This window comes from Ochotona curzoniae, unplaced genomic scaffold, assembly GCF_017591425.1.
Source record: "Ochotona curzoniae isolate NIBS_2020 unplaced genomic scaffold, NIBS_Ocur_1.0 contig_523, whole genome shotgun sequence".
NCBI lineage: Eukaryota > Metazoa > Chordata > Mammalia > Lagomorpha > Ochotonidae > Ochotona > Ochotona curzoniae.
In genome coordinates this window covers 9,576,780-9,604,292 of record NW_024466459.1, presented here as the reverse complement: position 1 = coordinate 9,604,292, position 27,513 = coordinate 9,576,780, and the positions used below count along the sequence as shown (strand labels likewise).

At 53.6% G+C, this 27,513-nt stretch overlaps 3 protein-coding genes across 6 annotated transcripts; 1 reads left to right on the top strand and 2 right to left on the bottom strand.

Annotated features, from left to right (window-relative positions):
• Positions 1-2,315: 2,315 nt before the first annotated feature.
• Positions 2,316-7,980, top strand: ARMC7 (armadillo repeat containing 7). 2 transcript variants are annotated; one of them, XM_040989430.1, is made up of 3 exons: positions 2,316-2,544; positions 2,616-2,695; positions 7,178-7,980. In XM_040989430.1, the coding sequence occupies exons 1-3, from the start codon at positions 2,454-2,456 to the stop codon at positions 7,613-7,615; spliced, it is 609 nt and encodes a 202-aa protein (XP_040845364.1). In that variant the 5' UTR covers positions 2,316-2,453; the 3' UTR covers positions 7,616-7,980. The 2 variants fall into 2 exon arrangements, with proteins under 2 accessions (XP_040845364.1, XP_040845365.1); XM_040989431.1 differs by having other exon boundaries at positions 2,616-2,759; positions 7,178-7,627.
• Positions 7,981-9,168: 1,188 nt separating this feature from the next.
• Positions 9,169-10,470, bottom strand: NT5C (5', 3'-nucleotidase, cytosolic). Of its 2 annotated transcripts, XM_040989429.1 has the most exons (5): positions 10,242-10,470; positions 10,001-10,101; positions 9,859-9,919; positions 9,619-9,733; positions 9,169-9,514 (listed from the first exon to the last, which is right to left on the bottom strand). In XM_040989429.1, exons 1-5 carry the CDS (start codon positions 10,416-10,418, stop codon positions 9,357-9,359), a joined length of 612 nt encoding a protein of 203 aa, XP_040845363.1. In that variant the 5' UTR covers positions 10,419-10,470; the 3' UTR covers positions 9,169-9,356. The 2 variants fall into 2 exon arrangements, with proteins under 2 accessions (XP_040845363.1, XP_040845361.1); XM_040989427.1 differs by lacking the exon at positions 9,619-9,733 and having other exon boundaries at positions 9,169-9,509; positions 10,242-10,461.
• A 3,367-nt stretch (positions 10,471-13,837) lies between these two features.
• Positions 13,838-27,513, bottom strand: JPT1 (Jupiter microtubule associated homolog 1). 2 transcript variants are annotated; one of them, XM_040989693.1, is made up of 5 exons: positions 27,335-27,513; positions 19,009-19,151; positions 18,498-18,595; positions 17,833-17,851; positions 13,838-14,095 (listed from the first exon to the last, which is right to left on the bottom strand). In XM_040989693.1, the coding sequence occupies exons 1-5, from the start codon at positions 27,388-27,390 to the stop codon at positions 13,947-13,949; spliced, it is 465 nt and encodes a 154-aa protein (XP_040845627.1). In that variant the 5' UTR covers positions 27,391-27,513; the 3' UTR covers positions 13,838-13,946. The 2 variants fall into 2 exon arrangements, with proteins under 2 accessions (XP_040845627.1, XP_040845626.1); XM_040989692.1 differs by lacking the exon at positions 17,833-17,851.

The following is a 27,513-nucleotide window of genomic DNA, read 5'->3' as shown; positions in this document are numbered from 1 at the left end:
GCCCTCGGGGCACGAGTGTGACCTGCGTCAGAGCACTGAGACCGGTGGACGGCCACCGTCTCTGCGGAGTTGTGCAGCATCCAGCTGCTTTGCCAGGGGCTGAGAAGGGCAGCCTAGGAAAGACTGGGTTCAAAGCTGGTCCCAGCTCTGCAAATTGGGACCCAGTCATGGGCCAGAGCCAGGTGCTAGGGGCCTGGAAGTGGTTGGCCCAGGGCATTTCCGTGCAGTGGGGTCTGCAAGAGGATGGCTTTCCTGACTTCCTCCTACGGCACCAGGGCACCTGGGACCCCGGAAGGTGGATCTGAACCCTGTTCAGGTTTGTCCTGGCCAATCAGCTCAGCCACTACCTCGGTGCTCCAACAACAACCCATGGGACCTCCATGGCCAACAAGAAACTACTGATGTCATCGCTCTGGGCTCCTTGGGCTTCCAGACAATTCTCTTCTCCCAGAGCCTCACTCCCATCCTCCCAGGTGTCCCATCCCAGTCGCTCAGAAATAGCAAATGGGTGGCATGCTGTGGAGGGGTCACTGTTCCAGTCCAAGTTTCCAGATCCTGTGAGCGGTGCCAGGGAAGGGCTGGGTTGGGGGGTCGGGCCCTGGTGCAGAGGGGGACAGGTTACAGATCTGGTGGGTGCGTTTCCTGGCACCCATAAGGAGAGCAGGAGGGGAGCCCTGGCTCAGGCCCAGGGATCTGTGGGACTCCCCACCATCTCAGCTAGACCCAGTTCAAGCTCTTCCTTCCATCCTCGGTAGAGAAGATTAATGCTGGGGGTGGACCAGGGAGAGCAGAGCCCCTCCCCCCAACACACACACACACTGCTGGTGCCCGGGTGCTGGCCACCATCAGCCCAGGCTTGTCCCAGCAGGAAAACGAGGGGATGGGGAAAGACAGAGTGTGTTTGAATTTCAACAAACACTTCTTGCAGCAAGTCATAACCTCTGAACTAATAAAGCTAGGAAGCAAGCTTGGCGCGAATTCCCCCTTCTCCTTTCCCCCTCCCGCCCCCCGCCTGGCAGGGACTGCTCGGGCTCAGGGCCTGTTGTGTTGATTCAGGCTCCAGCAAGAAAATGTTACCAGGAATACTGATTTTATTTTCCCGACGGAGCTCAGCGCGCTGGCATGAAGAAGCTCTCGGCTGCAGGCATCTGCCACGAGCGCCCCCTCATGGCCAGAGTGCACGTGGCAGCGAAGCGGCAAAGCCAAACACCCCAGGTGGAGATGGGATTTCCGGGCTGACTCCAGGCAAAGCTCCTGGAGAACGCAGGGAAACCTCACTGCATGAGCTAAGTCTTCCGGTTTGTAAAGTCTGAATGAGAGGGCACTGAAGCCTGGCCGTTCTGCTCTGCACCGAGGCTCACACGTGGCCACCACCCCACAGCCTGAGCTGTCACTGGCACGTTTCCCTGCTCCTGAGCTGGCGCGGGTGCCTTGGGGGTTGGTGTGACCCTTCACTACTATAGAAACCCATCTGCCCCCTCCAGGAAAGAGTGGCAATCATCTGGGGGCACGAGCCCTTCCACACACGTCTCTGAAACATCCACAGGGTGCCAAGAAGCCCAAGTGAGGCAGAGGAAGATCTGCCCTAAGCCGAACTAGAACCTGTGAATGGTTCTCCGGGAATGTTCTAGACAGGATCCCAGCGTGGTGCTCACTTCTATAAGCTTTGGCTGCTCTTGTTCAGCATGAGGCAGCCAAGTCCCCGGGTCACCCTGGCCGAGATGCCCCTTCCCAGGCCACCCAGCTCCCCACTAAACCCTCAGGGCAGCCAGGGTCTCCAGGCCCCGCGGCTGGCGTCAGAAGCGCTGCCCACAAGGTGTGCATGGGGCCGGGGCTGGTCACCCGCAGCTGGAGGAGGCCGGAGTGGGGCGGCCACGAGGGCCAAGGGCACCGGGTACCAGGGCAGGGAATGCAGCAAGCTTCCTGCTCTTCTGGTGCTGCTCCCGCTCAGGAAGCCACAAGAAGCACTCGGGCCAAAGCACTTGGACTTCCCGGGCTCCACAGGGGCCGGTTGAGATCCCACTCCAGGCTGGGGCCAAGCCGCATGTTAAAGGACCGAAGGGAGAGCAGGGCGCCATTGCCTCGACTCCAGAGGGAAACCTCGGGGCCTTCCTTGCCCGCCGCGGAGGTGGGCGCGCCGGGGAAGATGCCCACGCCACGCAGGCACGGCTATCTCTGCTCCTGCCATAGCAAGCCCCATGCCGGCCAGTGCAACGCCGCTGGGGGCGCTCCGCGCACGCGCGCCGGGCCGCGTGCAGCCCCGCCCCTTCCGCCCTGGCCGGGAGGCCGGACTGACGCGACTTCCGCCCACTTGTCAAGCGTAGTCCCGGCTGGGCGCCGGCATGCGGAGTTCTGCTGCTGCGAGTCCCGGGTTCGAGTCTCTAGTCCCATTCTCCCGTGGGTCGCACCCCGCCTACCACTCCCGGCTGTGAGGTGGTCGCAGCCGCCCCGCCATGGCCCAGAAACCCAAGGTCGACCCCCACGTCGGGCGGCTGGGCTACCTGCAGGCGCTGGTCACCGAGTTCCAGGAGACTGCGAGCCGAGGTGAGGGCCGGGGGCGGGCGCCGGGGGCCGCCGCGAGGGACCCGCCATGCAGCCTGGCTTTCCCGTTGCAGACGCCAAGGAGCAAGTGCTGGCCAACCTGGCCAACTTCGCCTACGACCCCGGCAACTACGAGTACCTGCGGCAGCTGCAGGTCGTGGACCTGTTCCTCGACTCGCTGTCGGAGGAGAGTGAGACGCTGGTGGAGTTCGCCATGGGTAAGGGCGCGCTTGCGGGGTGCCCCCCTGCTCCAGGTCACAGCTGGCAAGAGAGGGGTCTGGGAATCACGCCAGGACCCGTGCTGCCCTCGTCCCCCCGCTGTTTTTTTTTTTTTTTTTTTTTTAAGATTTGTTTTTATTGCAAAGTCAGATCTATAGAGAGGAGGAGAGACAGAGAGGAAGATCTTCCGTCTGATGGTTCACTCCTCAAGTGACAGCAACCGCCGGTGTGCGTCCATCCGAAGCCAGGAGCCAGGAACCTCCCAAGCAGGTGCAGGGTCCCAAGGCTTTGGGCCGTCCTCTCTCAGCTGCTTTCCCAGGCCACAAGCAGGGAGCTGAATGGGAAGTGGAGCAGCTGGGATTAGAACCAGCACCCATATGGGAACCTGATTTGCTCAAAGCGAGGACTTTAGCCGCTGTACTATCACGCCAGGCCCGTTCCCCCACTCTTATATAGAAATCAGTTTGGAGACTGGTCTTTTTATTTATCTATTATTTTAATCTTTTTTAAAGATTTTATTTTATTTTTATTGGAAAGGAGGATATACAGAGAGAGACTGAGAGGAAGATCTTCCATCTGATGATTCACTCCCCAGGCGGCCGCAACAGCTGGAGCTGAGCCAATCCGAAGCCAGGAGCCTCTTCCGGGTCTCCCACGCAGGCACAGGGTCCCAAAGCTTTGGGCCGTTCTTGACTGCTTTCCCGGGCCACAGGCAGGGAGCTGGAAGGGAAGCGGGGCTGCCGGGATTAGAACCAGTGCCCATATGGAATCCCGGGTGTGCAAGGCAAGGACCTTAACCACTGCGCCACCGCGCCGGGCCCGGAGACTGGTCTTTTTAAAGCAATGTAAATATATATGAAAGCATTTTTTTTCTTTTAAATTATGGGCCCCTGGCGCCATGGCCTAGTGGCTAAAGTCCTCACCTTGAACGTGCCAGGATTCCATATGGGTGCCTGTTCTAATCCCGGCTGCTCCACTTCCCATCCAGCTCCCTCTTTGTGGCCTGGGAAAGCAGTGGAGGACAGCCCAAAGCCTTGGGATCCTGCACCCGCATGGGAGACCCAGAAGAGCTCCTGGCTTTGGATTGGCTCAGCTCCAGCTATTGCGGCCGCCTGGGGAGTGAATCATCAGATAGAAGATATTTCTCTCTCTCTTCTTTTTATATATCTGGCTTTGCAATAAAAATAAACAAATAAAATTGAAAAATAAATTATGGGCCCCAGCGTGATAACCTAGTGACTAAATCCTTGCCTTGCACCTGCCGGGATCCCATACGGTTGCCAGTTCATCCCCCAGTTGCTCCACTTCCCATCTAACTCCCTTCTTGTGGCCTAGGAAAGCAGTCAAGGACTGCCCAAAGCCTAGGGACCCTGCACCCGTGTGAGAGACCTGGAGAAGCTGAGCCAATCTGAAGCCAGGAGCCAGCAACCAGGAACCAGCAGCCAGGAGCTTCTTCCTGGTCTCCCATGTGGTGCAGGGTCCCAAGGCTTTTGATCATCCTTCTCTGCTTTCCCGGGCCACAAACAGGGAGCCAGATGGGAAGTTGAGCAGCTGGAACATGAACCAGCACCCATCTGGGATCCTGGTGTATGCAAAGCAAGGCTTTAGCCACTGAGCCATCGTGCCAGGCCCAATCTCAGTCTCATGGATGGATACCAAGGACCCCAAGCACTAGGACCATCATGAGTCACCTGTCAGGGTGCATTAGCTTGATGGGAGCTGAGCGTTGAGGGGCTAGCGTTAACAGTCGCTACCACTGCCCACAGTGCCAGCATCCCATGTGGGCACCTGCTCCACTTCCAATGCAGCTCTCTGCGGACACATCTGGGACAGCAGTGGGACATGTCTCATGGCCCAAGTGCTTGGAGCCGTTCTCCACTGCTCGCTGGGCCGTGTTACCAGGGAGCTGGGGCGGAAGTGGACCAACCATGTCTTGAACTTGTGTCACGTGGGTGGCTTAACCTGCTGGGCCACAGCACTGGCCTCTCTGTAAGTTTTTCTTTACTTTTTTATGAATTTTTAACTAATTAAAACCATTTATTTGAGAGGCAGGCAGAACTTCTACGTGCTGATGTATTCCTCAAATGACAGAAACATCCAGGCAAGGGCCTGGCCAAAGCTGAGGGCCAGGAGTTCAGTCGAGATGGCAGCTCATCGGGCATCAGGGTGCCCCGCTGCCGCCCAACGTCCAGGGCGCGCGTGTCCTCCGCATCAGTCGGTCAGTGCTGCTGAAAGTCCTCCCTGCTGTCACTGGGAGATGACGCTGGTCGGGCCGGACGTTGCAGAGGGGACATATGCCTGGTGAGGAAGCAGGCGCAAAGCATCCTCACAGAAGGAAGCAAGGAATTCTGGGCTGAAGCCCCGGATGAAGGCAGGAGTCCTCTTGGAAGCCCCACAGGGACTCTGCCCAAAGCAGTGCTGTCAAACACAGCTGCGCTCTCCTAGGCGCCATCAGGAGGCGGGCGGTGGCCAGGAGAGAATAAATACCCCGGAAGAACTGCTTCAGTTCTGGTAGTACTTGCAAATGATTCTGGTATTGCATGTGAAATTGTTCTAGCTTCCTGCTATTGTGCCTGGGAAGCCAGCAGAGGATGGCCCAAGTGTTGAGACCCTGTCACCTGTGGCTTGTGGCTTTGGCTTGGTTCAGACCTGGCTGTTGCAGGGCAGTGAACCACCAAATGGAAGATCTCTTGTCTTTCTCATTACTTGCACTCAAGTGAAAAAAGCTTCAACTCCCTTGCCTGTATTATAGTTCCTGCAATACGTGTAGCTGCCACAAGGTGGTGGTGTTCCTCAGGTAAAGGCTGTGCCACCTCCCGGGACGCTTTAGCCAGCACCCAGCAGCTTTGTGGATGGGGGTTAGACACACACATCCAGACAGAACCGCCCCCAATCTAATGATAAATAATCCCAAAGCAGGGACAGTCAATCACAGAATGGATACCAATATCGTGAGACACTTAATGCCAGCTAGCAACCGAAGTGAAACCTACAGCTTTGGGCAGAAATTCTTAGAAGTTCAGCATTTAGCAATGACACGAGCCACTCGGTGGTTCTGTGAGAACAGGAGGGCATGCAGCTCTGAGCAGGGAGATAATTCCATGAGAAAGCAAGGTGTGGTCTTTTTTTAAAAAAGTAGTTTTTATTGGAAAGTCAGACTTACAGAAAGGAAAGACAAAGAAATATCTTCTATCTGTTGGTTCACTCCCCAAGTGGCCCCAACTGCCGGAGCTGAGCCAGTCTGAAGCCAGGAACCCGGAGCCTCTTCTGGTGGGTACAGGATCCCAAGGCTTTGGGCCGTCCTCCACTGCTTTTCCCAGGCCACAAGCAGGGAGCTGGATGGGAGGTGGAGCTGCCGGGATTAGAACCGGCACCCATATGGGATCCCAGGGCGTTCAAGGCAAGGACTTTAGCCACTAGGCCACCACACCAGGGGTCCCAGTTTATTTTCTGAGCCTCCAGAGAAACAGGGAAGTGAGCAGGGCTGACTCTCACTGTTGATTGGTCCCTAGACCCTCTGGGTATCTTATGTAAGTGGGTGGAACCAAGACTTCCTCCTGCCAGCAGAAACCTAAAGTTGGGGTGGGGAGTGGCCGGAAGCTGAGTCAGCTCAGGAAGCTGTCCTGACAGACACCCCAGGACCAGCAGGCCCAGGGGTGACCAAGGAGGCCTGGGCTGAGAATGGGGGAGGCGTGTGGCCAGACCAGCCGAGCACACGGGTGCCTCCTTGCAGAGCCTGCTTTGCTTTCCCAGCAGCAGTGGCATCTGCACAGGGCTCCTGGTTTGCACGTTAGCTACATTAGTGTTTTTAATAGCTTTGCTATGATTGGCATATAAGCTGAACTTTTTAAGGGTCCAATTTGGTGAGTCAACACATGAAGACCTATAAGACCATCACTTTACATGTATGTAAAAATAAAAATAAAATCCTGAAATTAATTTAAAAAGTCTTCTAAAGTGATGTTAATAATATTGTGTATTTTATTTAAAGATTTGTGTATTTTTTAAATATTTATTTATTTTTATTGGAAAGGCAGATATACAGAGAGGAGGAGAGACAGAAAGGAAGAATTTCCGTCCGATGATTCACTCCCCAGCAGCCACAACAGCTGCATTGATCTGAAGCCAGGAGCCAGGAGTTTTTTCTGGGTCTCCCACGCGGGTACAGAAGTAGGACAGGTGGCAGCTTAACTTGCTTTGCCACACTACTAGCCCCACTGTTCATTTATCTTTTAAAAAGAAAAACATGTCTGCCACCAAGTCAGGTGAACCAAGATGAAAAGGGAAATTTGCCCACTTCAAGAAGACCTTTCTGGAACCTGGAGAAGGTGGTAGGATGCCAGAATTTCTTTGGACAGCTTGTCCTGGGGCCGGCTTCTCCAGGCCAGGAGCCCCACTCACTCTCGCTCTCCCGCAGGAGGCCTCTGCAACCTGTGTGTGGACAGGGCCAACAAGGAGCACATCCTGCAGGCAGGCGGCGTCCCGCTCATCACCAACTGCCTGGCCAGCACCAACGAGGAGACAGTGCTGTCCGCCGTCACCACGCTCATGTACCTGGGCTCGCCGGGCCCCAGCGCCCACCCAGAGCTCACCGCCATGCCTGTCATCCAGTGCATGCTGCGCTTCTCTCTCTCGGCCAACACGAGGCTCCGGAACCTGGCTCAGATCTTCCTGGAAGACCTCTGCTCCCCAAGCCAAGTGGCTGAGGCACGCAGCCAACAGGGGCACTCTGCCCTGGGCATCCCGCTGCCGAGGACCGAACCCCCACAGCATTCCTGACCCACCCATCACAGTCCTGGGTGGGCACAGGAAATGGGCAGAGCCCAGCAACCCTGCACATACACTGCCAGGTTGATGCTGCTTCCACCTGTCAACAGCGAGTTCTTCTCTGATGAAAGGCGCAAGATGAAGAAGCCAGACTGGGAGACCCGTGGGGCTGGCATCACCACCCTACTGCTGACCCCCAGATGCCAGCTGGGCAGAGCTGCCTGCACTGGAGCGACCAGGGGCTGGTTCCTGCACAGGGGCCCACATTTACTCTGAGGAACAGAAATGAGCTCTGTGGGTAAAGGAATCAGAATCTCGGGGAGCTGTGACACGACCCCCGCCCCCCCGTTCAGCTCTCCACGCTGGGCACCTGTGCCAGGTGGTTGTAGAGCCGGGTACAGCGTGAACATCCATTGTAGGAGGACATTGTGACCCTAGAGGGTCAGGGAGCACAGGATTACAGTTGATTGGATAATATGTGCATGAGAACAACCGAATGGCCACCTTTTGTATACCTGATGGGAGATCATTTGTATAAGAACAGCTGAGTGGACAGTGTGTGTGTGAGAACACTTGGTGGAATATACAAGACAAAAGGCGTTCCAAACAAAAGCAGACACTGTTACTGGGCTTTGCTGATGCTCAATACTTCCTCCCTTATCCCACATGACCCTCAGTGTATAAAGTCGATGCCACTAATAAACTTCAGCTTTGACCATCAGTCAGGGTCCACACGTATTATAATCGGCCCCGTGCACCAAGCCATCGCTGCGGGACGGTGACAATCCATGGAGCCCTACTGTCTGCTAGGCACGGCCAGAAAGAATCAAAAAAGAGGTAGGGGCCCAATGCAATAGCCTAGTGGCTAAAGTCCTCGCCTTGCACACACCAGGATCCCATATGGATGTCCTGGCAGCCCTGCTTCCCATCCTGCTTCCTGCCTGTGGCCTGGGAAAGCAGTAGAGGTTGGTCCAAAGCTTTGGGACCCTGCACCCGCATGGGAAACCTAGAAGCAGCCCCTAATTCTCACAACTCCAGTCGTTGTGGCCACTTGGGGAGTGAATCAGCAGTCAGAAGAACTTCCTCTCAAGAAAGAGAGAGGTGGGGTCAGGACTGGGCTGCAGAGGGTTAAACTGCAGCCTGCAGCACTGGCATCCTATACGGGCACAGGTTTGAGCCCTGGCTGCTCCACTTCGCACCCAGCAGGACAGTCCAGGGGCTTGAGCCTCTGCACCCACAAGGGGGACCCAGAGGAGGTTCCTGGCTTCAGATCAGCTCAGCTGCACCTGTTACAGCCATTTGAGGCGTGAACCCGCAGCTGGAAGAGCTTCTGTCTCTTTCAGATAAAAAAAAAAGTCTGCTGCCCTTGAGTGACAGACCAGTGACCAGTGCAGGCGACAGCACCTCAAAATGAAGGCCTGAGCCCGTGGAGCCACGCTGTCTGCTCAGTGCCCCGTGGCTGCCCCGCAAGCTGCGCCCTCCGCCCCCTCAGTGCTGCAAGAGGCTCTTGAGGGCTGTGGGGATGTGGGGATCAGCATCCTTGTCGCGTCCCTTACCGTCGGCCCTCCGCTGGCCCAGGAAGGGTCAGGCGTCCTCATCGGGCCCTGGTCCAGCTGCGCTTCAATAAAGGGTCTCAAAAGACAGAGTCAGCGTTTTTTATTAAAAGTGGTCCCGCCCACTCCTTGTCAATCTGCTTCCATGCCAGCCAGGCACCAGCTGTAGCCTCCCCCGGAGGTGCCAGCTGGCCAGGCCTGTGCCAGCAGAGGGTCCAGTGTCTCCCTGGGCTGAAGTCAGCGGCTCTGGAGGATTGCCTGTGCCCCTCCCGTCCTTCACCCACTGTTGGGGCGGGCCCCCCTCTTGCTGTCTATAATCTCCCTCCAGTTGTCGCTCCAGGAGAGCAGCCGCCTCCTGGTTGGTGGCAGGGCCAGGTGTTGGTTGTGGCAGCAAGTGAACAGGATGTGCTCCCAGCTGGGGTTCTCCTCCTGGCCTAGAACCCGGAACGCAGCCAGCAGGTGAGCTGTAATCTGGTTGTTTTTACTCCCTCCCGGGGCAGGCCAGATGCCCAGGGTTGCCAAGGGTAACAGGCCCAACCTTGGATGGTGTCCTTGTCATCGATTAGCAGGTCCCCCAAGACCACGGTTTTGTCCCTCGTCAGGATGATCCGCTCCACAAACTGGGGTCCCAGGTGCCGCTCCACCCAGCGGTACTGTGTGGACAAGAGCAGCACGGGTGGGGCAGGAAGGGGTGCAGGCCGCGCAGAGGTGCAATGGGGCCGCAGCCCCGGCAGGCCCCTCTCCCCCACCCCTCACTAGTCCTGCCAGGCGGCCGCACCTTCTCGACCACACAATGGTCGTACTTCAGCAAGGGGCTGGTGCAGATGAAGACGTCGGTGCTGCGGAGAGGAGGTGTGCGGGGCGCCCGTCAGCCCTGCGGGCCCCCGCCCGTCGCAGCCCCATCTCCCCGCCCTCCTTACTCGTGCATGGCGTGCATCTCCCGCAAGGCCTCCACAGCCCCGGGGATGGGCTCCAAGCCTAGGAAGAAGCCTGGGGCTTCGTACACACTGGCCACCTTGTCCTGCAAAACAAGGGATCGGGGGAGGTGGGAATCGGTCCTGAATCGGCCTCCAGCCGACTGGGAATCCCACGGGGGCTCCGGGACCTCCCTTTCCGAAGAGGGCATCGCCCGGGGTTTGGGGTCGGGGGTCCGGCTCCTACCCGCAGGTCGGACCGCAGAGCCCGGTACTGCTCGCAGGCGAGGAAGCCGCGGCGCTGCTCCAGCGGCACGTGCGGCTCCTCGGGGAAGCGGCGGCGGAAGCCCTGCAGGAGACCGGCCTCGAAGTCGGCCAGCACGCCGTCCATGTCCACCAGCACGCGCACGCGCCGCGCCGCCATCGCCGCGGACCGGGGAGGAGACGCCGGCGGCGCGCGGGCCGGCCGCTTCCGGGAGCCCGGGCGGTGGGCGGAGCTCGTGGCGGAGCCGGCGCCGCCTCCCGAGCGCCCTCCTCGGGCTCGCCATCCCCGCTGCCCCAGCAGCCCTGAGGGAAGAGCCTCCAGGACCGCGCAAAGGGCCGGGATCCTGGGTGGCGCTTTCGCCAGGGCCTGAGGAGCCGATTCCTCAGAGGTTCTAGAATGCGTGCGCTCCAGTCTTGGGGCCCGCGGGTGCGTCTTCGCTGCTGAAGTTAACTAGAACCCCGCGCCTGAGACGCCCCTCCCGGAACGTGATGGCGGGAGGCACAGGGAGTCAGGGCTGGGCTGCCATTTCCTGCCCTCCTAGCAATCTTGTTTCCCTTTGGTGTGGCTTTCGTGGTTTTTAAAACTATAAACGCAAATTTTGAGTAGTGGGATATCAGCATCCCGAAGGGCAGCCTGATGAAATGGAGAAATGGCAGAGGTCACCAGCCCTAAGCCCTCGGCGTGTCCTCCTCGCCTACCCGCGGGCCAAGGGCCCAACTGCAGTGACACCTGTTTCAGGTCCTCTTTGAGTAACTTCATAAAAAAAAAAATTACCCGAGATAGTTCCCATCCAGTGGTTGAGCCAGGCCAAACCAAACTCAAAAAAACTCAATTCTGGTCTCCCTTGTGGTGGCAGGGACCCAGTCCATGCGGCCATCCTGTGCCACCTCCACGAGGTCACACCAGCAGGAAGCCGAGGCCAGAGAGCATCCAAGTATCAAACCCAGGAACTGATATCTACCACAGTTGTGGAGTTCTGATTTCTTTTTAAGGATCGATTGATTTTTATTGGAAATTCAGATTTCACAGAAAGGAGAGACAAAGATCCATCCAGCGATTCACTCACCAAGTGGCCGTAACGCCCAGAGCTGAACTGATCCAAAGCCAGGAGCCCAGAGCCTCTTCCAGATCTCCCACGCGGGTGCAGGGTCCCAATGCTTTGGACCAACCTCTACTGCTTTCCCAGGCCACAGGCAGGAAGCAGGATGGGAAGCAGGGCTGCCACGACACTCAATGGGATCCTAGAGCGTGCAAAGCGAGGGACTCCAGCCACTAGGCTACTGCACGGGGCCGTAGATTTTTAAATCTTTTATAATTCCATGGGCAGATTTCATTTTTCTGAAGATTTATTTATCCTGGAGTCATAGAGAGGCCAGTCTTCCTTCTCTGCTGCTTTACTTCCCAAATGCCCCCAACAAGAGCTGGGCCATTTAGAACCTGGCTCTCTGACCTCCACGTGGGTGTCAGGAACCCAAGCATTCCTGGGGCCAAGAATCAGAAGCTGGATTGGAAGTACAGAGTAGCCAGGCACCCCAGGCAGCAGCTGCACCTGCTGTCCCACAGTACCCGAAGCATGCACGTGGGTATTTTACCTGATGCCACCTGCTCCTCTTGGTAACTTTAACACTAACTTCATTTACTGGAACTCAAATTTTCCAACTCCAGGACACTGAACACTTTCCAGAGAATCACCACTGCCAACTATATAAACTGCAGGTATAAATACCTTTCATTTGAACTAGGCAGTTACGGGTCGAGAAGGGTTTATGACCCAGAACTGCCACAGCTGTTGCAAGTCTAATGTCTTAAAGTCTAATTAAGGGTGGAGATCTCATCTGATGATGGCTTAGAAGCAGGGCCCAAGGGAGGTCCTTAGGGAGGTTTAGGGTTCCTTCAAGCTCCGCCCAGGTTTGCCTTCTCTGCTTCTTACCCCACGATGTGCCACACTGCCGCCATTAGCCCCCGTCCTCCACTGGACCCTGTGACCTCCATTTGCAGGCTGATGTAAATGCTTTTTTTTTCTTTTCCATAGAAACTCCTCTCGGGCTTTTTAAAGTAACGAAAAGCAGACACCAGTAACTCCTGCTTATCTTCACAGAGCAACAAAAGCAAGGCCAACTGTCAGACTATGACACAAAGCAGGCCATTTCTTTCAGGGAGCTCCACCCTCGTCAACAAGCGTGGGAGGCTGCCGGCCTTGGCAGAATCACAAGTAAAAACTCGGGCCAGTGAGGCCTGCGCTGGTGTCACAGGACAAACCTATTTCAGTAATGGCGCAAAGACCCCATGAACACAGCAGCTGAGTTCTCCATTTTCCAACTGCTTTATAAAGGAAAACTCTTGTTAACCCTTTATTCTTCCCGAAGATAGGCCTAATCATCAGACAGGGGATAGAGGCCCCAGAGACAAGCCGAGAACACTGCTGATCTGCTGCACAGGCAGACGCCAGCCAGGTCTGAACAGCACTGTCTAGACACTGACATGGCGTGTGGATCTGGAACTTCCAGCTTCGCCTACAGGCTGCGCACGGCCCGTCTCCCACCGAGTGCGCACTCTACCTTGCTCTCCAAGCACCTGCCTGGGAAGAGGACTGCACAGGTGTACGGAAAACTTTGATTAAGTGTTGCTGCTCAGCACCAGGGGTAGGTGGTGGAAGCTAACCTGCTTTGTTTTCTTCAGGGAGAAGCCTGCTGTTCTCTGGACCTCCATTTTATGTTATAATTGACACACTAAATCACTGGGTAGGATTTACAGTAACAAAGAAAAAAGTAATTATGCAGGGGAAGCTTGAGGGGATCTCAAAGAGAAGACACAAGACACAATATTTCAAAACGTGAGTACCATTTACTTTAAGCCACAGTCCCGCACTGTGAAGTACAACACACATTTAAGGATGAGACCTCCGTTTCATGGTCAAGCACCAGCATCATGCACACAGCATCAAGTTACTCAGTAAGAACAATGCCCCTGTGGGACCCACTCGTGGATGGAGACCCACACGCACGGTCGACTCCCTTCTCACTCTCCCTCTGCTGAGTTTGACTGTACATCCAGAGCCTTCTGCTGCAGCGGCAGCGGACTTGGCCGGTAGTCAGCCAGTCCTGCTTAGTATCTGGCTTCCTTCTCAAGGTTAAAAAAAATAAATAAAAAAGAAAGGCAGTTTCTTTGCTTGGCAGGCAGCAAGGCATGAGGTGCAGGCCTCGGTCTTGATGCACATGGCACTGTGAGCGGCTTTTGGACAAGGGCATTGGCAGGGCGGGGAGGCCAAGAAGGCACAGCCCTGCGAGCGGGGTATGCCGGGAGCAGTGGGTGCCAAGGCTCATCAACCCCAGTAGAGTGTGTTGAAAACCTCAGTACAAAACACCCTCTAACACATTAGGAACCAAAGTATTAGTTCTTAAAAACACGGCACTACGCGTCACAAAGCTTTCCCTCCAATCTACATCTACAAAACATTCATGCCACAGCCCAGAGACCCCGAGGAGTCAGCAGAGACAGAATAGAGACAGAGCTGTTCCTCCAGAAGGAAAAAAGAAACACATTTAAAAAAGAAGAAGAAAAAAAAGGACAGCAATACATAAAGTGCTTCTTTTTTAATGAAACAAATCCAAAAGATGTACAGTCAGGCTCAAGTTGTGCAGTTCACAAGCAGAGAAAACAGAATGACAGCGCTGAGGACCGGTGCGGTTAACCCAGGACAAGGCTGGACTTGCCGCCGGGGGGGTTTCTCCTGGACGGGGCCGGGGCCGGGGCCACCGGGCTGGGCACAGGCGCAGCGGGCACAGGTTTCTCTTCGCTCTGTCCCAGGCTGACTTGCAAATCTGTGTCCACATTATCTAGGAAAACAAGAATGGAAATAACATCAACAGCTCTTTCTGGCTAGAATTAGGAGTCCAATTTTTTGGCTAAAGGATGGTTTGAAACAGACCCAAAAGTATGACAACACTCACCAGCCATGTCGCCGCTACTACAGCGAGCTAACTGCTGCTGGGGCTCTAGCCCAGTTCTGGGCGTGGGAATGCCACAGGGAAGCTCCTGGTCGGACGCCCACCTCCCGCCCTGGGACCTGCTCTCCCACCATGAGAGACACTGCCAGACCTAGTGTGGCCTTCTGGTCTGCTTCTGGCATGTGTCTATTTCTGTGTAGCCACACGCCACACTTAATGCTGACCTGGTTGCATTTAACATAGGTACATTCAACTCCCTCTCATGCGGGGGCTGGTGCTGTGCTCAGTTAAGATACCACTTGGATCCCACCACCCTAAGTGGGCATGCACACAACAGGTTCAAATGCTGCCTGCTCCATCAAGCCACCTCCCTGCTAATGGCCTTGGGAAAAGCGGAGGAAGATGGCTCTGCCACCCACGTAAGACTTGGACCAGGCTCAGAAAGCTCCAGGCTCCAGGCTCCTGCCTTAGGCTCGGCCCAGCCCCCACTCACTGCAGCCTTCTGGAAAGCGAACCAGCAGACGGAAGATCTCCCTTTCTCTGCCTTTCAAATAAATATCTTCAAAAACACTTTTCACTCTTTTTGCAAGTGACAAGTGCCCTTCAGCAAAAGTTCAATTTACTGCCAGTTCAAAGTAGCAACAAAATCCCACCCCGAAAATCCCAAAGAAAACACACCATGATTTCAGGCGGAACAGTGTATCTGCGAGGTTGTTTCATTTCTGCTGCTGGGAGAACTCCCCGTATAAGAGCCAGCTGAATTTCCCATTCTTTGGATCGGCCACTGAAGAGTGTTCTCCCGGACAATCACCTTGCAGCTCTAATACTATGTGTTATTTTCCTAACAGGACCTTCAGATGAATTAGCACATTCCTACCAATCTTTCACTTCCCTTACATTTTTTAGGAATTGTCCCCCCCACGACACACCTCTATTTAAGATTTACATATTTATCTGGAAAGCAGAGTTGGAAAATAAGAGGTAGACAGGGCGTGGCGCGATAGCATGGTGGTTAAAGTCCTCGCCTTACTCGCACCAGGATCCCATATGGTTACCGGTTCTAATCCCGGAGGCCCTGCTTCCCATCCAGCTCCCTGCCTGTGGTCTGGAAAAGCAGTCAAGGATGGCCCAAAGCCTTGGGATCCTGCACCCATGTGGGAGACGCAGAAGAGCTGGCTCCTGGCTTCAGATTGGTTCAGCTCCGGCTGTTACAGTCACTTGGGGAGAGAATCATCGGACGGAAGATCTTCCTCTGTCTCTCCTCCTCTCTGTATATCTGACTTTCCAATAAAAATAAATAATCTTCAGAAAAAAAAAAAAAAAAGAGGTACAGACAGAGAGATGTCCTACCCGATGTCCTACCCACTGGTGGTTCATTTCCCCAAGGGTCTCCTTCCCAGGGAGATGGACTGGAAGTGGAGCAGGCAGGACTTGAACTGGTGCTCACATGGACTGTTGGCACCATAGGCAAATGCTTAACCCACTGCTCCATAATGCTGGCACCTTCCTTTCACAAATAGACAACGTACCAAGAGAAAGAAGGGAAAACAAATACCACTGGAGACTAAACAGCAGCAAGCCATAATTTCTGTGTCTGTAACTTGGGTTGGAAGTGCTCAGGCCAAAAGAGGTGGGCTGGCTTTTTTAGCAGCAGACAAGGCAAATCCTGGAAGTGACAGTGCACATTTCCAGTTTCGGGCTCCTGAAGCTACTGACTTTCCTCTTCACATAAACAGGGTAACGGAACAAAGGAACGATATTTGGAACAGAGAAAGACGATTCATTGTAAGAGCCAAAGAATCAGAACGAGGTGCCAGCCCCATGGCGTAGTAAGCTAAACTCCCACCCATGGCGCGGACATCCCTTGCAGGCACTGCTGTGAGTACTCCGAGTTCCTATTGCTCCGTTTCCCATCCAGCCCCTGCAGCCTTTTGGGGGCTGAATTAGCATATGGAAGATTTCTCTCTGCTTATTTTTTTCTCTGTAGCTCTACCTTTCAAATTTTAAAAAGAAAACAAAGAATCAGAATCAGCAAACCACCTAACTGGCCTGAAGCCAGGGGTGCCTTCTGCCTAAACTGTGGGCCTTCTAGAACTTTTTTTAAAAGAATTTATTCAGTTTTATTTGAAAGTCAGATGTAGGAGAGGAGAGACAGAGAGGAAGATCTGTCACCGATTCACTTCCCAAGTGGCTGTGACAGCCAGAGCTGAGCCAATCCCAAGCCAGGAGCCGAGAGCTTCTTCCAAGTCTCCCACACATATGGAGTGAATCAATGCTTTGGGCCACAAGCAGGGAGCTAGATGGGAAGCAGGTCAGCCGGGATTAGAACCAGAGTCCATATGGGATCCCGGCGCATTCTAGGTGAGGATTTTAGCCACTAGGCTACTGCACCAGGCCCGTAGAACTCTTCACAATTCCCCAAGGTGGCCACTCCCAAGTCTTCCCTTGGTTGTTCCTTAGTTATCCAAACGGCCAAGGCCATTTCCCTGGAGCTGATCAGCACACTCTGCCTGGATATGACCCTAACACACCGAGGCTGACCTTCACCTGGCACACACCGTGCTCACTGTGCCGCTTGTGATTTTATAACAAAGTCACGGCAGCCACAAACAACTGAAGACTCATCAGACAGGCAAGGAAGGAACTATGCCATCCATCTGAAGAAAGAATAACTGATTTGTCCATAATTTCACTGAAGCACTCCTAACTCAAGGCTCTCCAAATTTCCAACAGCCACTGGCCAAAATTACTGATGTAAGACCACGTGACTCTTGTCACAGCTCTGTGGTAACAGAACATGAAAAGCAGAGAGGGAAAGCCTAACAGATTTGCACCCAGGCACTGGCCTGCCCCGGGGAGCCTCAGGCGGTGCAAGGGATGCTGGGAGCTTCTCCTTAGCCTAGGGGCAGGACAGGAAGTTGGTTGTAGAACATTTCTGTTTCCTGATAAAGATGGCATCTGCAAATATGCGGGTGGGAAAAGGTTGCAAGGAAACAGCTTTTGTCCTCGGGCCCAGTGGGCCTGCAACTGCTGCTCCACCTCGCACTGCTCCAGAGTCACGCCGTCAGCAGCCCCCCCCCCACACACACTGCTAAGGAAGGGCCAATAAATACTTCAAAGGCCTGAAATAATTAAGTCAATGATTACCACTCAACTCTACCTTTAATTGGCAATGTGGCTAACTGAAAATTTACATCTGCCCCCCTAAATCATCATTTATAAAATCACTGCCTGGCAGCCAGTGCCTTGCTGAGTAAGCGCCTCGTATAAAATCAAATGAACTTTGTAAATTGAGTGGTGTGAGCTGAGCTTGAAGCGCCAGGCTGCTGATGTAAAGGCTCTCATTACGGGCAGCAGATCCTGCCCTGGTTAGTGTCTGGGCTCTCCAGCTTTCCTCCTGGCTTCCCCATCGCCAGCACCTGTCTCCCACCAACAGACTACCACTACCAGCGTGGCCACAGGTGCTCACTTGCACGTTTTCTCCCGTCCCACCAAAGGAGAGAACTGTGGGGCCTGGCCAGGTTTCACTCCTCAGCTTCTTTCCCCCAGACATGATTTGAATCAAAATTCAGATCACTTCTAAAACCACCTGCTGAACAAAAAACTCAATCTTCAGAAGTACTCACTGTGAGTGTCACCTTCTCCCTGGAAAGGAAAAAAAATTAAAAATTACTTCCTATTTTAATTTCGCAACACACAATAAAGTCACACTTCAGAGCAGCTAAGAACTATTCAAAACCAGAATTTCATGTTGATGCAGTCACATGGGCTGGGACATGCTGGACAAGACGTGCGGTCAATGGACTATAGCAGCTGACACGTGGGAAAACCTTTAACATTTCCTCTGGTGAACACACAGTCAGCATTTCAGAGGATCTTTTATCAGAAGGGGCAAACTGGCAGATGTCTCTCTCTCATCCTCCCACGATGAAGGGTGACCCTCTGTGTATCTCCTCCCACTGAGGTGCCTGGCCAGCAGGCCCCTGGGCTCGGTGCCACACAGGGACAGTGATGCCAGCACTGAGTCTCTGGGAGTCCAAGAAAGCTACTTTTTGCAGGAGACGCAGGAGCCTCGCGCCCAGCGCTGCAGGAGTTGATGCCAAACAGCGCCTTCCACCGCGCCTTCTGGCCGTGCTCCCAGCGTAGCAGCCTTTCACTACCAGTATGGCCCAGTCCTTCTCCTGATTACCACCACGGGAAATGCCAGTGGCAGAACTGAAACTTGGTTTAAAGAACAGGAGGGGGAAGCCCAATTTCCAAATACCATTGCCCTGGCGCTGGCCACACCAACCTTCAGATCCAGGACGTCTCCCGAGCTGGCCTCCGAGGAGTTCCTCCTCTGCAGCCCCGACGACTCCGCGTCCTCCCTGCCGCTGCCCGACTTGGCACCTGAAAACCAAGACATTCCTTCATCAGGGAAACGCTGATGTTTTTGGTAACTGCAATGTTTTTCTTTTCTTGTTTTTTAAATTCGCTTATTTGAAAGGCAGAGTGGCAAGAGATATTTTCATCTGCTGCTTCATGCTCCTAGTGCCCACAACAGCCAGGGCAGGGCCAGGCTGAGAGCCAGGGAGCTGGCACTCTGCCCGGTTCTGCCGTGTGTGTGCAAGGACCCAAGCACTTGGGCCGTCTGAAGACTCGCAGGCCCAGGAGCGGGACTGTGAGCAGAGATGCCGCGACCCTCCTTCCTGAAGGTGGCCCTGTACTTTCCCTGCACATTATCTTCATTAAGCTGCACTTCCTTGGTCATCGCAAATGCAGCCATGGCTGGCTCAAGTGGCACAATGAGCGCAGATTCCTACCTGCTGACTTGGCCCAGGAAGGGGGATTTTCTTCAGGTGTCCCAAAGATGCTGGAGGCCATTTTGTTCTTCCTCACAGGCTGTTCTGCTGGTTCATCAAAGCCTAATGAAAAATTGGATCCACCACCCGGAGGCCGCAAAACCCTACAAATAATGGCACAACATCAACCTTAGATTGTGACCACGGTGGCTTTTCCCTTTGCAAAGGAGTCAGGAGCACACACTGTTCCTTATTCTTCGGTGTTTACACCTGCGTAAGACAGAGAACCACCCCGGCTCACGTCAGCCAACACGCCCCATCCTCCATAGACTGCGGAGTGCTGGCCAATGGCGGCGCAGGGAGCCCGGGGTGGGAGCCACGCGCAGCTGACACTCGTGGCCCTCTGCGTGAAGCTGCAGAGCCTTCCTGCTCTACACTGCCCAGCCTGCCTCACACCTAGAAAGACTCCAGTTAATTCTTCCTGGATGACAGGAGAGGATTTGCTTTCTATTTCTCCTTAAATCAATTTGAGTAATAAACATTTTTCTAGGAAAATGTAGATTTTTCCAAGTTTCACAACAAATATATTTGTAAATTCACCTCATTGTATCAGAAAAGTTGAAAAATCAGTATTTGAGGTGTAAACTGTCTTCCAAGTATCTCTTTACAGGCATTTTTCTGTTTTATGTATTTATTTATTTATTGGAAAGGCAGATTTTACAGAAAGAAAAAGAAAGATCATTCCACTGGTTCACTCCCCAAGTGGCTGTGATGGCCGGAGCTGAGCCAATCCGAAGCCAGGAGCTTCTTCTAGGTCTTCTGTGCAGGGGCCCAAGGCTTTGGGCCGTCCTCCACTGCCCTCCAGGCCACAAGCAGAGAGCTGGATGGGAAGTGCAGCTGCTGGGATTAGAACCAGTGCCCATATGGGATCCCCGTGCATTCAAGGCAAGGACTTTAGCCTCTAGCCCACGGTGCCTGGCCCCCCACTTTATAGTTTTGATACACAACAGTTTTACTATTGTTTCGTTCTTTCATTTTAGATGCTTTCTACTTTGTCATTTCATTTGAAAGAAAAAAGTAGAAAGCTTCCATCTGCTGTTTGTTCACTCCCCAAATGCTCCCAGCAGTCAGATCTGGGCCAGGCTGAACCCAGGATTCAGGAACTACATCCAGTAGTAGAGGACAGCCCAAAGCCTTGGGACACCGCACCCGCACAGGAGACCAAGAAGCTGTTCCTGGCTCTTGGATTTGAATCAGCTCAATTGCAGCCTTTGGCCACTTGGGGAATAAACCAGCAGACAAAAGATCTTACTCTGTCTCTCCTCCTCTCTGTGTGTATGTATGTATATATATGACTTTCCACTAAAAATAAATAAATTTTAAGAAGGGGGCCTGGCGTGATAACGTAGCTAAAGTCCTCGCCTTGAATGCACCAGGATCCCATTTGGGAGCTGGTTCTAATCCCAGCAGCTCCACTTCCCATCTCCCTGCTGGTGGCCTGACCGTCGAAGACAGCCCCAAGCTCCTGCACCCGCTTGGGAGATACGGAAGAACCTCCTGGCTTTGGATTCGCTCAGCTCCAGCTGCTGCGTTTGCTTCGGCAGTGAACCACAGACTGGAAGATCTTCCTCTGCCTCTTCTCTCTGTAGATCTGCCCTATCGATAACATTAAATAAATCTTTTAAAAAACGAGGAAGGAAGGAAGGGAGAGATAGAGGAAGGAAAAGGAAAAAGAAACAAGAAAGAACAAACTCAACACTTAGGGGCCTGGCACAATGGCTGAATCTTCACCTTACAAGAATCGGGATCCCTGGCCCAGCGTGGTAGCCTAGCAGCTACAATCCTCAGTTTGCTTGCTCTGGGATCCCATATGGGCACCAGTTCTAATTGCGGCAGCCTGCTAGTGGCCTGGGAGGGAAGTCAAGAATGGCACCAAAGCTTTGGGACCCTGCACCCTCACAAGAAGGCCTGGAAGAAGCCCGAGCAGGAGCTTTAAGTATGTGGCCCCCGCACCCATGCACGTAACCCAGAGCAAACTCCTGGCTTTGGCCTGGCCTTGTGGCCATCTGGGGAGATAGCCACCAGATGGAAACTGTCTGCTTCCCTCTTTCTGTAACTCTGCAAATAAACCCTAAACTTTTCAACAAAATACGGCAGCCAGAACTTGAACCCACTGTAATAAGGACTGTGGTCCTTGCAAGTAGCAGTTTAATGCACTGTACCACACATCAGGCACTGTATAAACTTTCTAATAGACACCTTGATAGCATGTATTAAATGTTCAAACTTGCATTTTATCTGAGCTAGCATTTCTACCTCCAAAATTTTACAGATAACCAGACATATGTACCAGGATACACCTATCATGTATCCTATGGGAGAGGGCCAGACACAATGGCTCGATTGCTAAATCCTCACCTTACAAGTGCCAGGATCCCATATGGGCATCACTTCATGTCCCAGCTACTCCATTTCCCATCCTGCTCCCTGCTTACGGCCTGGGAAAGCAGAGGATGGCCCAAAGTCTTGGAACCCTGCATCCTCTTGGGAGACCCAGAAAAAGCTCCTGGCTTGACATTAGCCCAGCCATTGTGACCACTTCAGCAGTGACACAGCAGGTGGAAGATCTTCCTGTCTCTGTTCTCTGTAAATCTGCCTTTCCAATAAAAAGTAATCTCTGTGCACCGGAAGTATCCTACCTGCCTGCTGGTAGGGGTCAGTTGTCAGCATTCACAAACAGGCAGGCACAGTGGGTTGAGATTTGCCTTTATGAGGGGATGTGAGGTTACCCAAAGCACAAGGAATGAAAAAAGGAGGCCCATTTCAGAAATCCTTGTACAGAGATAGATCCCTTGAGCTGCGTGGCTTTGGGTAAACTGCTGACCCTCTCAAATGTGCAGGATAGGGGCATTACCAAGGCACCTGGACACTGTGCTAAGCTGGCAGTCAGGTCATAACCAGACAGAAATGTCCCACACTGCTTCTAGGCAGAAAGCCCCACTCTTCAGCTGCCCTGGCACCATCACTCTTCCTGCACTAATTGCTAGCATGCCAGGCCCCATGTCTTTCACTGGCTGGCTGCTTGAAAGATGCCAACATGACAGAGCAGGTGCAGAAGGCAGCCCCAGACAGGCTGTGTCCACCAGCACTCCTGCCACCTTCCCCAGCAGCGCAATCAGGTGACCGCACTGGCCCTTGCTCATCCTGGGCTTATCTCCACCAGGGCGGGAGTCTTTATTGCCTTATTCTCTGCAGTCTGGAACAATCTCCACCCTTCCCTGGGTGCTGAAACAAAGTCCAACCCCACCCAAGCCTCCAGGAAGCAGTCCTAACCCCCCCCCCCCCCATGGCAAAGGGGAACTCCCAAAACAGAAAGCAGCACTAGGAGCTCAGCAGCCTGCACTTCCGGCAACAGGTCAGTCTTCACATTCTCTCTCGCATCACGCAGCGGCATCCACTGACCACATTAAAGCAGGTGAAAGGAGTGACCACTGCCTCAGTCAGAACACTGCCCGGCAGGCCTGCTTCCCACAGCCCAGGCCTGGGTACCAGCGCTCCCTGCTAACACGCTCCAGGCTGGCTCAAACGCTTGGACCACTGCCACCCCCATGAGAGATCCAGTGACCAGCCTCCTGGCTTGAGCCTGTTCCCGCTCCATGGAAACTGCGGGTGTTTGGGGAGTGAATCAACAAGCAGAAGATATTTGGGGGGCTGGAGTTGTATAGTAGTAGGTAAAGCCATCCACTTACAAAGACAACATCCCATTTTAAGCATTAGTAGAATTCTTCCGGCTGATGGCCCACGTGTTAGGGGCCCTGCCTTTCACAGAGAGGACCCAGAGGAGGGTCCTGACTTCTAGTTTGTGCCTGGCCCAGCTGCAGCCATCACAACCATTTGAGGAATGAAAGATCTCTATTGGGGAATGTAAGATCAATCTCTCTCTCTCTCCCTCCCCCTCTCTTTTATGTGTGTGTAAACAAATAAATCTCTAAAAAAAAGAACGGGGCAACTGTTTCTGGGTCTCTCTGTCAACCATAAAAATAACATGGAAAAAAAAAAAAGGGCGGGCCTCCATGCGGTAGCCTAGTAGCTAAATTCTTTGCCTTGCATGTACAGGGAACCCATATGGGCACCGGTTTGTGTTCTGGCTGATCCATTTCCATCCAGCTCCCTGCCTGTGGCCTGGTAGGGCAGTAGAGGATGACCTAAAGCCTTGGGACCCTGGACCCACGTGGAGACCTGGAGGCGGCTCCTAGCTCCTGAGTGAACCAGTGGATGGGAGATCTTTCTCTGTCCTTCCCTCTCTCTGTATATCTGACTTTCCAGTAACCAAGGATAAATATTGGGAGAAAAAAAAAATAAATGGAACCACAGTGGCAAACCTCATCACCAGGCACACACAAACCGAGGCTGGGAGCTCCAGGGTCACCGGCAGCACGCAGCCTCTTCAGCCTCTTTCTTATTTTTTTTTTTCTCCTTAAAAAAAAATACAAAAAGTTGACTGGTCAATTTGAAGGCCATTACAGGGCACTTTCATGTACTTGTTCACCATAACTGCAACAGGCTTCGGCCAGGCTGATGCCAGGAGCCACAGCTCCACACGGGTTTCCGCCAAGTGATGGGCCAAGTTCTGCTTCCCAAGGCATATTAGCAGGAAGCTGGATGGAAGCAAGTAGCAGCACTTGAATTAGCATGTACATCGCATGCTGGCGTCACACACAGCAGCTTCCCTGCCCTCTACCACAATGAGGGCCTATATGGGATCCCTGCGTGTGCAAGGCGAGGACTTTAGCCACTAGGCTACTGAGCCGGGCACCCCTTTCTTTTACTCCAAAAGATAATGTCTTTTTTGGAAAAGCAGATGAGATTAACGAACAGAGTGAGAGACAGAAAGATCTTCCATCTGCTGGTTCACTCTCCAAGTGGCTGCAACAGCTCAAGCTGAGCCACTTGAAAACCAGGTGCCAGGAGCTTCTTCCAGTACCCCCAGGCGGGTACGGGGTCCCAAGGCTTTGGGCTAGAGTCTGCTTTCTCAGGACATAAACTTGGAGCTGAATGGAAGTGAAGCAGTTGGAACACAAGCCACTACATACTGGATCCTGGCACTTGCAACGTGAGGATTCAGTCATCGAGCTATTGTGCATGGCCCCTATTTTTTTAAAGATATATTTATTTATATTAGAAAGTTTTTACATAAAAGACAAAGCTCTGCCATCTGCTGATTCACCCTCCAAGCCCTCCGTCCTACTTCTTACGCAGTTCCTCAAACTTTCTCCCCTCAATGTAATATTTGTGTCTGCCCATGGTAAAATGCAATATTTAGTTCATCCTAAATAAATTTTTCTTTTAAGATTTATTTATTTTATTGGAAAGGCAGATATACAGAAAGGTGGAGAGACAGAGAGGAAGATCTTCTGTCTGATGATTCACTCCCCAAGTGAGTGCAACGGCCAGTGCTGTGCTGATCTAAAGCCAGGAGCCAGGAACTTCATCCAGGTCTCCCAAGCGGGTGCAAGGATTTGGGCCACCCTTGACTGCTTTCCCAGTCCACAAGCAGGGAGCTGGAGGGGAAGTGGAGCTGCCAGGACACAAACCAATGCCCATTTGGGATCCAATTGCATGCAAGGCAAAACCTTTAGCCACTACTGTGCCAGGCCCTTTTTATCAACTGTTGATAAGCCTTGTCATTCTCCCCACATCAACAAAGACACTGAAATATAATAACCAAAATTAACTTGTTTCATTGCTATTTCCCTAGAGATCAAAATAATATTCTTTGTGGTCCAGCGCCAGGGCCTAGCAGTTCAAGTCCTGGCCTTGGACACGCCACGATCCCATATAGGCACCAGTTCTAATCCTGGTGGCCCCACTTCCCATCCAGCTCCTTGCCTGTGGTTTGGGAAAGCAGTCCAGGACGGCCCAAAGCTTTGGGAACCTGCACCCATGTGGGAGACCAGGAAGAAGCTCCCGGCTTTGGATCAGTTCAGCTCCCCAGCTGTTGCAGTCACTTGGAGAGTGAATCATCAGACAGAAGATCTTCCTCTCTGTCTCTCCTCTCCTCTCTGTATCTATGTAATAAAAATAAATAAATCTTTAAAACAAAAAAAGGAAATAATATTCTTTATTAATCCTGAATAACACTTTCTGATTTATTTTGGCAAAATGAGTCTTTGGAATTCTAGTGGGGGGAAATTAAAAGGGAAACGATGGAAGGACAGTCACCAGTGAAAAGCAAATCCAGTGTCTGCCAAAGGCAACTTTTAACGCTCCGTGTTCTTACAATTGCAGGTGACACCTACTCCAATGACGTCAGCGTTGGAGAGACCATTTGTAATAGTGAGACATCCCCAAACAAAGGACTGGATCCTAAGACAGCAAGTATTGCCATTTCACTGTTTACGATCCTACTATGCTTTCTAAACCACACACACACACACACACACACACGATAACTACATCAGAATGACCTTAAATTAACAAAAACCCATCCGTGCACTTTCAAGTAGCAACTCCTCTGGTTCCCTCATGATCTGCGCACACCACTCCCTACCAAGCCAGGACAGCGCTGCTGGATAGAGTTCACGCACTGAAGTGAGGTGAAAAAGGAAGGAAGCCAGTGAATCCCAGTGCCAGGACAGGGAAACTGATGACAAAAGGGGAACCGTCCGCACACACGCTCGCTCGCGCGCGACACACACACACACACACACACACACACACACACGCACCAGCCTAAGGGGTCCTCTGCTCCGCCACCTAGAGAGCAGCCCCCAAGGGTGAAACACCACATTCCACACCACCTTTCTAACCAGAAAACCAAGCTTTGATCTCTTGCGGAGCTCTCCAGCTCAGCTACAGAGAAGGGAGTGCCCAGTGTTTTCTTAGGTCTGAACCGACTCAAGTTCTTCCTTTCGTCCTCCCAGTAACCACTAATTTAGGTTTTTGAGGGTTTTTTTTTTTTAATCTTCCCATTCTTTCCTACATTGTAAAGCTGAAGAAACAGATTGATAGGGAATATTATTCCCAAAGCTTATTCTTCACCTTCTTGGCTGGGGAAAGCTTTGTGTCCCCAAGTTCTCTAATCCCTGGGAGACATTGCTATTTCACGCCTGTCTTCCTAGCCCTACAAAATGGCTCCCTTTGTGCCACTTGGCCAGGACCCCGCGGCTAGATACACAGACCACAGGTCCCCATCACCTCAGAACAGAAGCCCAGAGAAAGTGGCATCCTGTCGGCCCTTGAAGTTTGAGGACCATCTGGGGAAGGCCTGTAACTCCCCTTCAGGAATTGTGCAATTGCCTGAGACAATGTGGACACCTTGCACTGGAACCCAAACGCTCACACCAGGTAATCATTGGCTTGGGAATGGGTCCCAGCCCAAACACCGTGCCCAATGTTCACTCCGCAAAACACAGCGGGGTGTGTGTCCAGGCAGGCCTTGACTTCACAGGTGAAAAAGCTATGGAAGAGACAATGGCCAAGCCCCGCCGAGCCCCGCCCAAGAGGAGGAAACCTCCTCCCTGCAAGGGAGCCAGGGTCAGGGATGAACTCATCTGGCCACCGCTGAGGGGAGAAGTGGATGGGACGCATAGACCGAGGGCAGGTTTGGGCGCAGAAAACCCACTGGGACTGGACCACGCCGTCTCCCGCCGGGAGGGGGGCGCACAGAGGGGAAGGGACGGGGTCTTTCCTTTGTTAGGAGAGCTGAGCACCTCCAAGAGGGGAATGATGGCAGAGTCCAGCCAGAGCGGGAGTTAGGGGTTTTAAAATCCAGCCCCGACCGAATATCAGTGCACCTGCCGGGAGGCCCGATTCGGGATCGAGGAGTGACGGCATGGAGAAGGGGACAGCCTGGCAGGACCGAGGGATCCCACGGCGGGATCTGATCGCTGCGCCCAAACACCGAATCACAAGCCCCGGGCCAGAGGCAGGAGCGCGTGGTCCGGGGGAGGGACAATGGGGCCCCCCTCGCGGCACCCAGAGGCTCCAACGGACACCGGGGGAGCCAGGACAGCCACCCCGGAACTGGGCCAGTCTCTTCCCCCAGAGGGGTGGAAAAAAAAACCCTCCCGCACTTTCCTTTTAACGAAAACCCACCAGGCTGCGGTCCCCGGCCTCCCCAGCCCCACGCTCCGTGGGAAGAATGAATGGAGAGCAGCGGGAATCGGGGCGGGGCCGGCTCGCACAAAGGCGGCGCCGGCGGCCGGATCCCCCGCTGGCCGCCCGGGCGCGAGGGCGGCGCACCGGGCACGTTAGGACCGAGCACCGGCGCCCGGCCTGTGTGGCCGCCGGCTTAGGGCTCTCCCGGCCCTGCAGCCCCGCGCGGCTCGCCGCCCAGTCGCCTCACCGAGAGCTATTCCTGCTGTTGGGGTCCACACCCTTGAAGGTGGTGGTGGTGGTCATGGCGCCGAGGAGCGAGGTAGGCTGCCGCGGGAGCACAAGGCTGGAAGGGTCGGACCCGCAGGGCGCGGCGACGCTCAGGAGCCCACAGCCGGACACCGCGGTGAGAACCTCCGCCACCGCCTG